At 38.2% G+C, this 16,748-nt stretch overlaps 2 protein-coding genes across 4 annotated transcripts; one reads left to right on the forward strand and one right to left on the reverse strand.

Annotated features, from left to right (window-relative positions):
- The first annotated feature begins 2,241 nt into the window (after positions 1-2,241).
- Positions 2,242-8,762, forward strand: dus1l (dihydrouridine synthase 1-like (S. cerevisiae)). Of its 2 annotated transcripts, none has more exons than XM_043235003.1 (14): positions 2,242-2,351; positions 2,903-3,144; positions 3,230-3,338; positions 4,183-4,233; positions 4,315-4,427; positions 4,656-4,738; positions 4,822-4,925; positions 5,014-5,161; positions 5,845-5,941; positions 6,046-6,131; positions 6,292-6,458; positions 6,860-6,897; positions 7,025-7,100; positions 7,351-8,762. In XM_043235003.1, exons 2-14 carry the CDS (start codon positions 2,908-2,910, stop codon positions 7,470-7,472), a joined length of 1,431 nt encoding a protein of 476 aa, XP_043090938.1. In that variant the 5' UTR covers positions 2,242-2,351; positions 2,903-2,907; the 3' UTR covers positions 7,473-8,762. The 2 variants fall into 2 exon arrangements, with proteins under 2 accessions (XP_043090938.1, XP_043090937.1); XM_043235002.1 differs by having other exon boundaries at positions 2,282-2,351; positions 2,846-3,144.
- Positions 8,763-9,056: 294 nt separating this feature from the next.
- Positions 9,057-16,239, reverse strand: gps1 (G protein pathway suppressor 1). 2 transcript variants are annotated; one of them, XM_043235001.1, is made up of 14 exons: positions 16,087-16,239; positions 14,499-14,591; positions 13,525-13,706; positions 13,242-13,406; positions 13,018-13,153; positions 12,746-12,823; positions 12,593-12,653; positions 12,242-12,327; positions 12,039-12,133; positions 11,817-11,922; positions 11,619-11,699; positions 11,091-11,228; positions 10,707-10,841; positions 9,057-9,482 (listed from the first exon to the last, which is right to left on the reverse strand). In XM_043235001.1, the coding sequence occupies exons 1-14, from the start codon at positions 16,117-16,119 to the stop codon at positions 9,408-9,410; spliced, it is 1,464 nt and encodes a 487-aa protein (XP_043090936.1). In that variant the 5' UTR covers positions 16,120-16,239; the 3' UTR covers positions 9,057-9,407. The 2 variants fall into 2 exon arrangements, with proteins under 2 accessions (XP_043090936.1, XP_043090935.1); XM_043235000.1 differs by having other exon boundaries at positions 10,690-10,841.
- Between the last annotated feature and the right edge of the window lie 509 nt (positions 16,240-16,748).

A 16,748-nucleotide genomic window follows, 5' to 3' on the forward strand; every position in this document is an offset into this window, starting at 1 on the left:
TCCTTTGTTTATTGTTTATTATTATTAAAATACATTTATAATCATGTAAATTTCGTTTGGCTTACACAAGCAAAGCACTAATAGGCAAAAACATTATGAAAGTTAGGAAGAATTGTCCAATGCCACACTCTCCGAAATAAAGGTACAAAAGCTGCCAGTGGGTTGGTACCTTTCAAAAGGGTACACTTTTGTACCTTTTAGTACTAATATGTACCTTTAAGGTACCAAAATGGATCCTTTAGGCACTTTAGATAAAGGTATAGCCCCAGCGACAGCTTTTGTACCTTTATTTCTGAGAGTGCATAAGCTGAAACATTAATAATAACACTGTATATCAAAGAAAATCTAAATACTAAATATATTCACAGCATTGATTCTTCACAATAAAAGGTTAACAACAACATAAAACATAATGTTTACTCATTTCAATATGAAGCTAATAAGGAAGTGGGAAGAGACATTAGTTACAGGAACTTATGCAGATAATGACTCAGTGCACATTTTTACCTGCTAATAAGAACACATGTATTTAAATCACCGACTACACTTAATAGCCTTTTTAAAGTTCAAATGTAAGCTTGATATAAATTCATGTTTAGCGATGCAGCTGCATACAGTGTGACATGATGCAGTAGTAAACTGTATTAATGTGTTAGGTGAGAAAACAGTACGTTTATTACAAAACAAACATAAACACACAACACCTTTTTCTTTGCAGTACGTTTCGAAAAACAACTTTCCAAAGTATTACGAGCCCCTTTTCTGAAACGCGATCATTTTCGTCTGATAACGCCCTCAGAAGCTGATGATTGCATTCAGTGGAGCATGATTGGCCCGAGAGGAGCCAATGCTGGAGGCCGTATGGGCGAGAGTCACGTGACTGAATTACTCAGCTTTCCACTGCACGTGCTCGGTCACGTTGAGAGCAATGCGCCAGGAGAGTCTGTGAACGCCCACTCTAACAGCCGTGCCAGATTTACAGAGCTCGAGCTCCGACACACTGTGCATTAGTGAGGCGATCAACAACACAAGATCTCAACAGAAGGATACAGATGCGTGCAGAGCAAAGAGCTGACAGAACGGGAATGTTCTTCTGTAGATTCTAGCTTAACTGGTGCTTTCTGTAACAAGTGTTTTCCGCCAGTGCCCTGTCGACACAAATGCCCTGAAACGTGAGGAAACAACTGCATGCCTGTTGATTTTATTATAATTAATCAATACATACACGGGTCAAGATAACGTATCACAGGCATTCTACATTAATGGATAACCTTGAGAACAACACATCTCAGGTGTCTTTTAATACAAGGCGATATGATGTACTTGAAAATACACATTACAGTAAAACTATAAAAGACTATATGAAAAAGACAAAGAAGTACTCCACCCCCACCCCCCCACACACACACACAATTTATTCTGAATATTTTGTCATTTACTAATAGTTATTGTGTTTTATAGTAACCTTTGACTTATTCTTCTATTAGTTCTTCGATCAGTTACATCTGCAATCTGCGATTATTCATGGTTTTCACAAATAAACCTCCACTGAGACTGAAGCAGTCAACAGATCCTTCAACAGGCCTTTTATACCACTAATGCATGTGTTTAGGACAGCGAGTAGCTGTACAGCTCATTACTAGCATTTAGCTATACATTACCGTGAAAGAAAACTGCTTCCAGGGGGCCTTTTATCCTAGGGGCCCCGTTGTACACTATCATAGTAAACAGCACGTTTACTGCTAGACTGCAGAAAATAGTTGTTCAGTTATATCATGTGTTATGAGGACAAAAAGTCACACAATGACGATGATTATTGTTCTTGAATTTATGGTAAAAAAAAAAAACAATGGCATCTGAAAGTAAACTGAAGACGGGACAGATAGCTTATAAAGAAAAACAGTCTGAACACGTCGCTTATATAAAAAAAACAGGACAACACTGACCTCTAGTGTTCGATTATAGTATGGACGTAAATGTTTTATTTCGCGTGAACTGTAAATAGTTTTTTACATAAAACGTTTTTTATTAGTATTTTTAAAGATTCTTTCTTCCAGATTGCCTTATTACCGAATACCTCTCCACTGACCTGGAGCAAATATGGATGTAGCATTTAAACGAACAAAGAATATATCTGCACATTCTACAGACTACATGACTGATTTTTACATTTTAACAAAAGCATCATACACAACTCACGTCCAAACGGTGCGACATATCGTATTTTGTCACAATCCCCGGAATAAATCAAAAGGTTTATCGTTTCCTCACGGATGTATTTCACCGCGACACCAGCAGCACTTCATGTGCCGCATAGAGCTGCTGTCTCTGTGGCTGGATCATAAGCTACTGTAAGTATTTGGCTCTCAATACAGTACGTTTAAAAGAATGACAGCTAATGGGATATAATACTGTCGGTGTGTTCGTCCTTCACGCTTTATTTCTCCGGATATGTAGCACGAGTCAGTCCGTGGTCTCAGACTCTACTTTCTTTTACTAAAAAAAACATCTTTCCAAAATGCTCAGTGATGATAAACGCTTTGACAGATTCAAAGTACTGTAATAACGCGAACATGTTACGTTAATGTTATTTTTAGAGCTCGCCGTAAAGCTAGGTGCTAGGCTAATGTAGAGTAGTTTCCAATGTCAGTGAATGTATGATTTCACGTTGTCACCGTGATTTACGGATTAAAAAAACTTTATGAGAGTGTATATGAGGTTAAGGAAATTTCAGTAGATGAAAACGAGCAATTACGAAGAACAAGTAATTCTAAATGCGTTTTTGCTAACGCGTACGTAATCATGTCATCTAATTACAAGCATTTCGTTTTGGGAATCTGAACAGGTTACCCAGATTGCATGTAACCAGTTACTGCCCAGCTCTGGATCTCATCCTGTGCAGGCAGCATGGCGAAACCCAGCGGGTTCGAGTTTTGGACGAGCACTCTGAAGGGGGCACGCTATGTGGTGGCACCCATGGTGGAGCAGAGCGAGCTGGCCTGGAGGCTGCTGAGCCGCAGACACGGAGCAGAGCTCTGCTACACTCCCATGCTGCACGCTCAGGTGTTCGTGAGGGATGTCAACTACCGCCGAGAGAACCTGTACAACGAGGTCAACCAGGAGGATCGGCCCCTCATCACACAGGTGGGCTCCGTGCCGTCCGGCATCAGTGAGAAGGACCGTGTTCACACCGGAGTGTCATTTTTGATTTGGTGTCTCCTCCTCGCAGTTCTGTGCCAATGATCCTGAAGTGTTTATCCAGGCTGCTCTGCTCGCACAGGATTACTGTGATGCCATCGATCTGAATTTGGGTTGCCCCCAGATGATTGCAAAAAGAGGTACCCAAAACTTAATTTATGTTGTATCCGAGAGACAAACCACCAATCATAAGATTTCTTCTTCTTTTTTCTTCACCGAGGATGCAGTAAATTAATCAAAAATGAGGGAAAAACAGTGATGGAAATATTTCTGGTTAGTTTCTGCTGAGTGAAGGATCCTGAATAAAAAGCATTGCTGTTCTAACAATATATTACCAGTGCGACTGATTTCAAGATTGAAATATGTGAAAAAAAGAAATGTGAAAATTGTTCTTAAAGCGTCAAAAAAACACATTAAACTGTTTTCTGCTGAATCGTGGGATTTAAGATGGGAGTAATGATGGTGAAATTCCGCTTTGCCATCAGAAAAATAAATTAGGTTTAAAATATGTTTAAGTATCTAAAAATATATTGCAATTATTTAAAATTATAATCATATTTAACAGTGCACTTCCACAAGGTACTTAAAATGCTCAATTTTAAAGCACAATTTGTACTTGGTATACTAAAAAATATTCCTTATTAACTATAAGAAATACTTTCTCTGTATTCTCTGTATGTAAATATGTATTTAGTTACCACTTGAAGTACACTTAAGTGCACTAGTGTATAAAAGATGGGTTCAGGTGGTTTACAAATGGTAACTAAATACATGATTTCAATACATAGTATTTTAAAAGTGTATTTTAGTTTATATTCATTTGAGTACACTTAGATGACTTTGTATATGAAAGAGCACTTTTTTCGGTTTTATTGTATTTTTGATCTAATAAAGTGAGCATAGGAGTACTGAAAATATTTGCTTTATTTATTCACTAAAATCTCTGTTTCCACTTTATGGCTCATTACATACATTATCTCCCAGGCCATTATGGGGTGTTTCTTCAAGATGAGTGGGACCTTCTTGAGAAAATGAGTAAGTTGTCTTGTTTTCATAGCTCAGTGCAGATGTGAAGCGCGCAGAGAATATGTCTCATTCAGGTGCTGTGGTTTACAGTTAAACTGGCAGATGAAAAACTCTCCGTGCCCATTACCTGCAAAATCCGGGTCTTCCCAGAGATTGAGAAAACCGTGAAGTATGCAAAAATGCTGGAAAAGGCTGGCTGCCAGGTAAAGTGTTCCCCTTGCTTATGATACAGCAGATACTTTTATCTAAAATGCACATGGAGCAATCTGAGATCACACACTTTTTTTTTTTCAAGTGAGGCCTACTTCTCTCCAAGCTGGAATTGACCAGCTGTAACCACTGCATGGCCTCAAATCTCAATCTAAAGTCATTCATGTATTCTTGAACCAGCTGCTGAGGGTTTAGTATGTTGAACATTTTTTTTTTTACAGCTCCTCACAGTTCACGGGAGAACTAAAGATCAAAAGGGGGCTCTGACGGGCATTGCAAGTTGGAAGCACATCAAAGCTGTACGGTAAGAGATGCGACACTTGCTTCTGGTGCTAACTGGTCTCAGTGTGTTGTCCTGATGGTGTACCTTTTATTGTGTTGGTGTAGGGAGGCTGTAAAGATTCCCGTCTTCGCCAATGGAAACATCCAGCACCTGAGTGATGTTCAGCTCTGCATGGAGGAGACTGGAGTCCAAGGTGTCATGAGTGCAGGTGACGCATACGAACAAGACTCATAAACGAGCTTGTGCTGAAAGACTCGCAGTAATAGGAAAAAAAAATGAAATTGTTACATTCACAGAAGGGAATCTCCACAATCCTGCCCTGTTTGAAGGCCGTAGTCCACCTGTGTGGGAGATGGCTGAGGAGTACCTGGAGGTTGTGGAGAAACACCCACCCTGCAGTCTGTCTTTCGTCAGAGCTCACATCTTCAAACTCTGGCACCACACGTAAGTTCCTTCACGTTTGAAGCTTGACGCTGATGTTCGCTGTTGATTTGAGATTGTAGTCTCTTAATGAATTGAGAGAGTTCATTAAATGATTTCGTTCAAGGGTGTGGGGTTAGTAAGGGTTTCAGAAATGATTCAGGGCACAGACTACTGGTTAAAAGTGACAGTAAAGTTACATTATGCTGTTTTAATTATGCTAACTTAATCCCCCGGTTTCACAGACGAGGCTTAAACCTAGTCCCAGGCTAAAATGCAGGTCTGGGCTGTTTCAACTGAAATACAATTGCACTGAATGATTTTAAAATATATCAATGCTTTTGTTTTGTCTTAGAAAAAAAAAAATTACTGGGGTGCCAACTAAGCATTTAAAAATTACTTAAATGTCCTGATTGAACTATGTCCTAATCCCGCTTAGTCTTAGCCCTGTGTGTCAAACTGTGCTCATAATATTAAACGAGAAATCCTGAAAAGAATGCATCTCAGTTGTCACAGGAGTATTAAGCGGTACTGCTTTCAAAATTGACCATAAGATGAAATATTCCTTTCTGTCAGATCTGACACTGGAGATGGAAGTAATGGTAACTGGAAATGAATTTTGATACAGTAGAAAATATTTATTTAATATTCTAAAACAACGTTTATTTTAATCGTAATATAATAATAAGTGCGCCTTTTTATTGCAGTTTACAGATACATCAAGACCTGAGGGAGGAGCTGGCCAAAGCCAAAAACATAGCTGGGATTGCAGAGGTCAACAGACAGCTGAAAAAACGTTGCCAGGTCAAGCAACTATGTCTGAATATTAATTTAATTTGTGCTCAACAAAGATGTATTAAGCTCATGACAGGGTTTGAGAGAGTTTAATTTTAAGTTTACTGTTACAGGAGGAGATGGCTAAAGATGAATCGGAATGGATTCGGACTGGACTTCCCTTCCCTCACTGGATCTGTCAACCCTACGTCAGACCACCGTGAGGATGTTTTCTTGAAACCGGCACAATTCTAGTAATTCTGTGGTTCAGAATAATATCAGTCAAGACAAGTTTCAAAGAAATCGTTTCTGTCCCACGATATACATCAGACAATTAGTTTGAATGGCGTCGGTGCGTGACTGTGAAGTATATTTTGCAGGCCCAAGGATCCAAACTCTGAAAATGGGCAGAAAGCATCAGAAACCAAAGCCGTGAGTGTAAAGAGGGCGCTGGAGGAAAGCGATGGCCCCAACGACTCGCTCTCCAAGAACAAGCAGAAGAAGAAAGCCCGCAATCCCCACAAGAACTTCTGTCCAGAGCTGAAACGTGAGGATGAATCCAAAGCTCACTCACCTAATGGGGCGATGGCACAGTGCACTTATTGTAACCTTTAAATAATAAAACAGAAAAAAAAACTTACCAAATAGGATATGAAATGACAAAAAAGATATGAAAAAAATGCGTATGTATTTATTAGAGATGCACTTCCATTCAGAAATTTGGGGTTGGTAAGGTTTGTTTTGTTTTGTTGTTTTAATCAGTGTCACGTGATCCTTAAAGTCATATGCTAATATGCTGATTTACCGATCAAGAAACATTTTACATGATCCTTTTTTCTGAATATTGGATACCAAATTTGAAAGAAAGAAAAAAAAATTTTTTTCTTTGAAACATAATACAGACCCCAGACTTAAAATATCATTGCCTTTGCATCCTTGTATCTGCAGCAAAATACGTCAAGTGTGAGCAATGCGGAAACCCAAAGGTAAGATTTTTGATAGCTTAATTTTTTTCCTTTCATCCAAATTTCGTAGCGTTTGAAAGAACCATTTTGCATGCTTTTCAAAAAATGAATAGATGTACAAAAGGTAAACTGATCTTACTCTCAACAGGGGAATAAATGTGTGTTCAGCTTGTGCCGTGGCTGCTGTAAGAGGAAGGCTTTCAAGGAAGTGGCCGATTGTCCCGGTTAGTATTTCAAGCAGCTTGATCAGTAATACTCACAAAAGTCAGAGATGTTTAGTGATTTTAATACTGCGAGGAACAGGCCATTTGAATTTGACTTGCTTTACTATTGTGTAAATACTAAACACGTTTAAATGAAAACACTATTGTCCTGATGTTATGTTATAATCTCTGGACCAGCATGTATCTGAATGTAACTTGTAACGTCCTACCACTTCTATAAGATTAACGGTTGTTCTTTGTTGGGTTGCAGGCCATGGACTGAGATTTAAAACCAAGGCTTTAAAACTGTCTAACTCCGATACGGGTGGTGGGCTGACGAATGGGAATCTCAACAGTCAGACCGTTTCCAGCGCAGCCCACAATCCGCTGTAAAGCACAACAGTGACTTCTGAAATCACATTCAACTGGTTTACCGCTTAACATTTCTGCACTGACTTCAATGTACAAGACTGCATTGGTGGACAAACCCGGTTTTTCCACTGTTGATGTGTGATTTGGATCCATATGTCACCAAAACAACTGAACGTGCAAAGAAACGGGGCATGGAAAGATCAGCGCTACTGTTACTTACGCTAGATCTTTTGTAGAGTCCTTCTTTTCTGTAATGAAGTACCACTTTCTAGACTGCTGTCGGGTGAATAGTTCCATAGTCTTAATATTTCGAGATTTGTTTATTAGAGTAGTATATTTTGATAATTACTGGGAACGTAGTATATGAAGCAGCCGCTCTGAATGCACAATCCTGCACTACACCCAAGATTGAGGAGCTGGACTTTTATCTCGGGACGTTCTGTGGAAATACACCAACACGCTGGTGGTCATCGTCACTCAAACATTATTTTAACTGTATTTTTACTATATTTATTGTCTTCCGAAATGAAAGATTGGCCATATTTGTAGGTTGCAACTTGCAACCAAACATCTTTGGACTTTTAATCCATTTTTAATTTTTTAACATGTATGTAAATTCACTTTTATTCCGAGACCTCTGCTTATTTTATTGTGCGCTTACGATAACGCGACTATTTCACACACACACATATATTGTTATACAGATTTATTGTAGAAATTTTTAGTTACACTACAAAGATTCCTGACCCAGGAAATTATTTCAGGTACAGATGCCTTAGCCTATAATCGCTAATATTGTACTGCCTTTTACCTCCATTCTTTTGGTGTTTAAAAAAAAAAAAAGGATACAGTCCTAATACAACTTCTGTTCAACATATTGACATTTTCTTGTTGTTATCGGCCAGCATGATTTATTTTTTCACACATTACTTTAAAGCAGAGGTCACCACGTTCGTTTCTGGAGGGCCGGTGTCCTGCAGAGCTTAGCTCTGACCTTAATCAAACACATCTGAAGCAGCTAATCGAGCTCTTACTAGGTATACTTAACTTCCAGGCAGGCGCGTTGAGGCAAGTTGGAGCTAAACTACAGGACACCGGCCCTTCGGGATCAAGTTTTGTGACCCCTGCTTTAAAGCATCAGGACTCAACTCCGTGCCTTATTCTAAAGATTTGGGACAGTTACTCAGAAAACACCCTTGAACGAATGTAAACGTGTAGATCTGTGGATGTTTAGTTTTTTTTTTTCCTCATCAGGGCTTATTGTTCAAACATTTTGGAAACTTTGCTCAAATAAATTCTGACGTGTTAAAAGTCGTCTTTCTCCTTTTCTTATAATATGACCAAAAAACTGAATAGTTTGTAAACGTTTCTAGGTTATAATTTATTCAAAGACCATAAAAGCAAATAAAATCTAGCCTTGTGGAAGGTCACCGACCAGCTGATGATGTTTCACTTAAACAGCAGAACACAATACAACAGAGAAATGACTAAGTTATTCAACAGAGACGCTGCTGCGGTGGTTGAAAGTGTTCGAACCAGTCTTAAATGCATTTCCGACCGCAGTGTCAGAAACGGATGGCGAAAGAACCTTTCCGGGTTGAAGCATCTTTTTGAATGTATGTTTATTTTAAAAGCATGTTTTGTGATGAGGTTTCTCAATGTGTAATCAAGGTTTGTCACAAGATACAGAGGAAAGTGCATCCTTTACAAAGAACAACAGGCCAGTACAGCTTAAGTGCCGCGTTTCTCTTTTTATCTTTTTTTTCCTTTTCATTTGAGCAACAGGGTGTGCTTGTCTTTAATACAGACAACAGATATCTTCTTCCCAACTTAAATAAAGTCTTTAGATTGTGATTTTTCTCTCTTCAGCAGGGAAATAATTGTTTTCTAAACGGGGGGCCTAAGATGCGGCAGTGGCCCCGTGTACTTTCCTAGGAGAGGCATCTGGTCGAGTCTTCACATGTTGGTGCTCATTCGTGTTTGGCTGTTGGCAGGTGTGAGCTCCCCTTGACTGCCTTCTCTTGGAGGGGACTGTGAAAAGAACGAGAGATCAGTGAGAAGCATCACGTAAAGCGGGAAAAACAGACAGAGGAAAACGCATGCTGGTGTTGGTGAAGAATGACAGATGAAGGTTGGGGTTATCTCTTATAGCTCTTAGGGAACAGGATCAAGATCTCAGAGAGCTCACAGCTTTTTTCCACACATTAAAGTAACCTGCATCCACTGTAAAAAGTAGCTAGTTGACTAAAAATGGGTTTATTATTTTCACTATAAATTTATTGATTTATAGTTATTTTAGGCTAAGGGTTTAAGCTAAAACTGTATAGACACGACCATTTAAAAGTGTAGAGTAGTTAAAGAAGTCTCATACTCATGCATTTATTTGACCAAAAATACAGTAAAAAAAAGCAATATTGTCAAATATTATTAAAAGTAACCTTTTCAAATATTAAAACGTATGTATTAATTTATATTTTAATGCCATAACAGCAATAATGGCTATATTATATATTATAGTATAATTTCAGTACACAATTTACAATATTTTTTTTTTATACATTTATTCCTATGTCTTCAATATCACATGGTCACATGTCATGTGCTGATCTGAAAAAACAAACAACTGTGTTTAACATTGATAAGATTTAAGTAGAAACACCAATATTTTTTTCAGGATTCTTTTTGGTGTATACAAAGTTCAAGAGAACAACATTCTTTTTACTGACGCCATTTTTTTTGTACAAATGTAATTTCACAGACATTTTTTTTTAACTTCCTTTGGCTTAACTATTAAAACAGCAAGTATTTAATTTTTTGGATTCCCTTTGTTCATTTCTATTGCAAGCGCCTCATCGCAACCTAGATTTCCTTTCTTTTTTTTTTAAGAAAATGAAAGACACAACTGCTGTCGACTGAGATTAGCCTAAAACGAACCCAGAATATTCATTTAACATTCAGGTTATAACTTATAAGTTTGCTTATAAGTGCAGTAATACAGCTGAGGCAAGTTTATATGATTACAAGCCGTTTTCTTCGCATTGATTTAAATGTTAAAAAACTATGAGTCACATCAATGTGAAGTAAACCACTTCATCTCACAGCGTCACAATGTTAATGACGCATCCTCAGACGTGTTACTGCGTTAATAGCTGTAGCGCTCTGAGACGCTCATGCTGAGGGGAAGGAGATGGTCAGGTGATGGTGAGGTGAAGAGCAGAGCAGAGCGAGGACACGTTACCCTGGGGACCCTGTTACCTTGACGTGTATCTGATTACGAAGCACAGCTGCCCGCAGGATCATGGCTTTTGCTCGTCTCTGGAACTCTTTGCCCATCTGTAGAGACTTCTCAAAGGTTGTGCTTCTCTGATCCACGTCTCTGGCATACAGAATCTACAAACACAGTTTTCAAAACACAGGTTACATTTTAATGTATAATCTTCACCAAAGCAAAAAGGCAATACGGCGTGTTTATTTAAGGTAAAGAACTCATTGACAAAGCAAGAGAAATGTGGATTATAATTATAATTCAGTCAGTACAGAAAAGTATTGATACAAAAATCAGCCAAAGCATTTCAGCTTAGCGAACACTGTTCCAGAAAAGGAAGTGTCATGGTGACAAATGAGAGAGTGCAGCCCTGCCTTGCTGTGGGAGTCGATTCGAGCATTGATCAGGCCCTCCAGGATCAGCTGGGTCAGTTCATCCTCCAGAGCTGCCACTGTGGTATTAAAGGCCACGGCCATTTTGTTCATGTCTGCTGACACATAGGGGCTAAAGTACTGCCCGTGGGAAATACAAGACAAAGTTAATCAATTGGTCATGTAAGTGCAACTATGTTAATACTTCAGGAGTCAATATAATCTTATGGTCACTGCACTTTTAATTTGAACTCCCATTCGGCATTCCATATCTATGTCAGGCAGAGCTCAAAAACAGGGATGACCTGATGTTCACTGATCACGTGCATGCGTCAATATGACTCGCAAAAGTTTGGAGCACGTAATGAACGCTGCTCTTGTGAATTCTGCTGATTTAAAGGTACAGTTCACCCAAAAATCAAGATTCTGTCATTTACTCCAATTGAACTATTATTTTAAAGGAATCAGACTAAGCTGAAGTCAAAGATTGGCAACTACATAAAATTCAGAACCAAATATCCCTTTACATACCTGTATGAGGGCTCTGTTCCTGATTTGTGTGTACAGTGTTCTTACATGAGGGGCCAGATACATGTCTAGTAGGAGATTATCCTATAATAAACAAAACACAAATTACAACATCCCAACAAACATAACAACAGAAAGAATCAGTGTCTGAAACGCTGCTAAATAAAAACCTAGCAACTCGGCATGCATCAGTAAACTCACCTTCATTTCATCCAGCATTTTCAGACAAGATGCATACTTTGACTCGTAAAACTTGAAGATAATATCACGGACTTGTGGTTCCAACTCTAAAAATAATTTAAAGGAGCTAAGGAAAAAAAAAAATATATATATATAAATCAGTGAGGCTTTATCCACATGTAACCAGTAACAATAAACCTTGTGTCAATAAAGACGCCTAGTTTGAAGGTCCAAAAAGTTCACCTGCTTGAGATGACATTTCGCTGCAGTTCCTGTCTGTCAAATGTAGCCAGGGCACACAGCCCCCCATACACTGCTACATTACTGGGGGAAAGTAGCTAGAGAGCAAACAGTGCTTATCATTACCCACTGCATCTTATTTCTCTTCAACAGTGTTATAAGAAATATCTGGTGTTGCATTAGAGCAAAGCTAAGAAGGGACCAACCTCAGGGAAGTCGCAGTGGTCGAAGGAGGCCTGCAGGAAGCACTTGGCAGCCGGTTTATACTTTCTTGAGGCAAGTTCTGCCAATCCTATTGTCACGAGAGAGATGATAAAATATCACAAGAAAGGTTCAAACCATTTTTGGATGACTTACTGTACAAATCTCAGGAATTTACTAAAAATGTGACTAAAATAATACAAATTCCTACATATAATGTATATATACAGACACACACACATTTTGAGAATGTATACACATTAAAAACACACAAAAATAATGATTCAGCATGTGTCGTGTCTACATTTCAAAGACAAATATACTTCACATACTTGAAATACAAATAATGTACTTGCCTGCAGCACATTTCAGTTTGGTTAGAACAGCTTGGTTTTGACTATCTCTCTCTCCTCGTTGCTAGATTGCGGAGATACACAAAAATGATAATTGCAGATTCATTCTATATTTAAGTTTCATCTTAATGAACCAGAAAGAAAGGTTGCTCCTACCTCTGCTATCTCTGGAGTGGATTCAGCCTTGCTGACATAGCTAAGTACATGGGACCAGTTTTGGAGGTAAACGCTAACCTATAAAATATTAAGGTTGTTAGGATGAGCTGTTAGAGGCTGCTAGAATTTTAAAGCAATCTGCACAGAAAAGATTCATAACTGTAAAACAGATAATTCTGCTATACGCAGGCTAAATTGTGAGCAAAAAAATTCTGCATCATCATTAAGCACATTCATTAAGTTAACGGTCAGGGAAGACAACAAACCCATACCTTGATTACATTAAGACACATGTTGATGACATGCTTGGCGCTAGTGCAGTAGTCTCTGGCTCGGGAGTAGCATTTCAGGGCATTGCTGAGGTCACCACAGTCAAGATAGTGATCTCCGAGGTCATCATGACCCCTCCTGAATACATACAGGTGTACAAAAAATATATATAAAAACAAGCACGCGATCGCAGACAATAAATGTCAGGCATTCGGTCTGGCCTTACCTTATGCTTTCTTTGATGGAGTTTCCCTTGTAGTTCTTAAGGTCGGTGTCCAGCTTCTCCAGTTTGAGCAGGGCTTTTTTCCTGGTGGATTCTGCCCAGGCTGTGTCGAGAGGAGGGGGTTCGACTGCCCCCTCCGGTACCGCATCTGGGACTCCTTGCACATCCCTGTGTTGACAAATATGTTAAGTGCAATCTTTTTCAAAGTCATGCATGTAAGATTTACATGTAGAAACCTTGTTAGGTTGTAAAAAAAAAAAGAAAAAAAGAAATGATCTTGAATTGCCTTGTGGCTTCAGTGAGTTTGCGATGGATTTCTTCGTAGACATCAACATTAAAGGTTCTTTGGACAAAGGACAGGGCCATCTTCAGTGCTTCCACTCGTAGCTGGGGGCAGTGGTCTGCAATAAACTGCAGCCTCTCGATCCTCATCAGCCCACTGTAACTGGAGGCATACTGCTCTAGATCCTGTGCAAAAATAAAGTTTGTGACTCGATCGTTTGATCATCAGCACTAGGTTGATGATCAAACAATATGACAGATGCTCATTTGTCCAATTTGTATACTAATAAATAACTAAATAAGAATTAGATAATGGCAATGTTGAGGCATTGTCGTTACTGTTTAAACAAAAACTATTAAAACATTACAATTGTAATAAAGTTGACTTAAAAGTACAAATATTAGATGAAAAACAACAACAACAAAAAGCTGGGATATGTTGACTTGGATGCTAAACGCATATAATAAAAACATAATTCAATTTGCAAATAAAAACAATCAAAATGACAAAAGCACATAAAATAACTTTAAAATAAAAATTTAAAATGAAAGTATACAAAAATTACAAATGTAAAATAATACATTAAATTATAAATGTAAAAAAAAATCATAAGGTAAAAACAAATGACAAATAATTTAATGTCAAATTAATCTTCAGCAAATCTCAAAATAAAAACTTTTTGTACTTTAAATTATTATGCTGTAAACCCTAAATGTTTATTTTTATTTTTAATTATTACAATATATACTTCTGATATCAGCCATTTACTGGTTATTGGATGAAATGTCTACCAAAGAGTACAACTTTTTCTGTGATTCTAAAAATAATTTAAATCTCCACCAAAGATTACTTTTTTGTGATTCAGAAAATGATCTAAACAACAAGATAATTTAGATGCTGAATGATATTGTGTTAATAATACTTCAGAAATGAGAAATTAATGAATACAATGATATTTGCTGCACAATGACACATACCAACGTCGGGTTTTCCACAACATAGTTGGTGTCAGGCGCATTCTGCTGGTCTTCCTGAGGGTCAGCATCTATCTGCATGGGTTCTACAGACCCCTGTTAAGGCAGGACACACCATGTTTAACATTCTGCACTGGAGGGATGTATTCAAGCGCAGGTGAACAAAATTGCACAGAGGAACCAATATCCTTACCACCAAACAAATTTTGTGAGGAAAGAAAAAAATAGCACCACAACACTAAGTGACAGCTGCGAATCCTATCTGCCTTCATTGTGTGGTTACCTCCAGTGAGCATGATGAGGAGCTTAAGCTGTACGCCGTGGTAATATCCATAAACAGATCAGACATGCTGCTTTGACCACTGAAGTTCAGCTCTACTCATGAGGACGCGGCTGAAATGACTGGCAAATTCAAGTTTTCCCTGAACCTGCCCTTCGGCACCCCGCTGACCTGACTGAAAATACTCCTGCAAGAAGGCGGATGTCTAGAAAATCATACTGGGGTGGCAGCAGCTCCGAGACAAAAGCAAGTCAAAAGTTGTTGAAATGAACACATAAATATAAACCAAACCAACTGAAGAATGTTTCTACTAGAAGTGAGGGCTTAAAGATATTCATTAAATGATTCATAACCACAAAAGACAACGGGAGGGACACTTCCCCCCCAATTTTTTTAATCTTACTAGTCACACATTTAGGTTTTTCAATAACAGATTGTTTAAAATAACATAAGCCAACCTATCTTGAATAAGCAGTTACGTTTACCACACAAACAATTCTTTTTAAGATCACATTACACTGCAATAAATTAGCTGGTTTGTCATTCATAATTAACTACATTATAATGCACATGCTCATAAATGACAGTAAATGACAGAAATACTGCTCAATAAAATATGAGCCGTGATTAATCATTTTGTAATATATATATATATATATATATATATATATATATATATATATATATATATATATATATATATATGGCTTAAATTGAAATGCTTAGTGCTCTATATTAATTTTCTACAAGCAAATGATAGAGGCTGTGTCTCAAATCCTTGTGAGCAGCCTACTTGGACAGTATTTTGGAGCCTCATATGAAGCTGGAGCACTTAAACGATGACTAAAACGCATTCAAGCCAGGAGTATTGTACTATGTATTGAGACACGTCCTGAGTTCCAAGCACACTGGCTAAATGATACAAAACAGACAGCTTGCTAACGAGATAGCTTGCTAAATACACTTAGCCGGCTAAAGAAAGTTTCTACCCAAGTGTTTCACAAACAACCCCAAGAAAACCCACTGGACCACTTTGGGTGTAAACCAAAACAGCTCTACTGGATGTATTCACTGTCGAAACTGCATCGGTCTCGCTCCTCGGGCGGATAGAGGCGCGCTGTCGCTAAACTTGTCGCGTCCTGAGGGCCGCTCTGACTTACGAGCTCATGCTAGACGAGCTAACAGCTCCCAACGGCTGCGATAAGCGAGGAACCGACACCGTAAACAGAGCTACTTCAACTCGGCGCGCGTCTTCTAGCTACTCTCGTGTTGTGGAAGATGCCTGAAATGCATTTAAAGGCGCTTATTTACCTGAAAGTTAAAGACCTGCACGGGTAGTGGCATCTCCTCCTCCTCTGCAGAAACAGAGCACACAAACACATCCGGGGCATGAGAGTGCGCGTGGTCGACGTCTTGCAGCGCGGAGACGTCACTACCTTCACACTCCGCGAGACGCTGCCTCGGTCGGGGGGGATATATTTCACAGGCCATGAAATAATAACAAAAAGTGGCTGATTTTATATCGAGGCAGCGTCTGGTAAAACGATGCAAATTATGCCGACCTTTTTTATCGCTTGGGTTTCTGACTTTGTCTGAAATATAATAATTAACTTTATGTTTATTTGCTAAATAGTCCCATTTATCACATCTTCTATGTATTTATTTTGTATGTTTTTGTAAAGTTCGTTTTGTCGATATAATACTATTGCTACCTCTTTACTGTTTAAAATGCTTAAGATATTTACTATTTTTAACTGCAGATTTATTTACTAATAGATTAGTATTTTTTTTTATATTGTATTAAAACCAGTTTGGGTCAGTTTAATGTATAATAGTATAGAATTATTAGTATAGTATTAATATATAATAAATTATACTAACAGTATATGGAGCAGTAATAATAAAACATAAAAAATCTTTGTAATATGTTCCTGTATTTTCATTTATAGACAGTAACAGTGCGATTTCAATAA

The sequence above is a fragment of the Puntigrus tetrazona genome, chromosome 3 (genome assembly GCF_018831695.1).
Source record: "Puntigrus tetrazona isolate hp1 chromosome 3, ASM1883169v1, whole genome shotgun sequence".
Classification (NCBI taxonomy): Eukaryota; Metazoa; Chordata; class Actinopteri; order Cypriniformes; family Cyprinidae; genus Puntigrus; species Puntigrus tetrazona.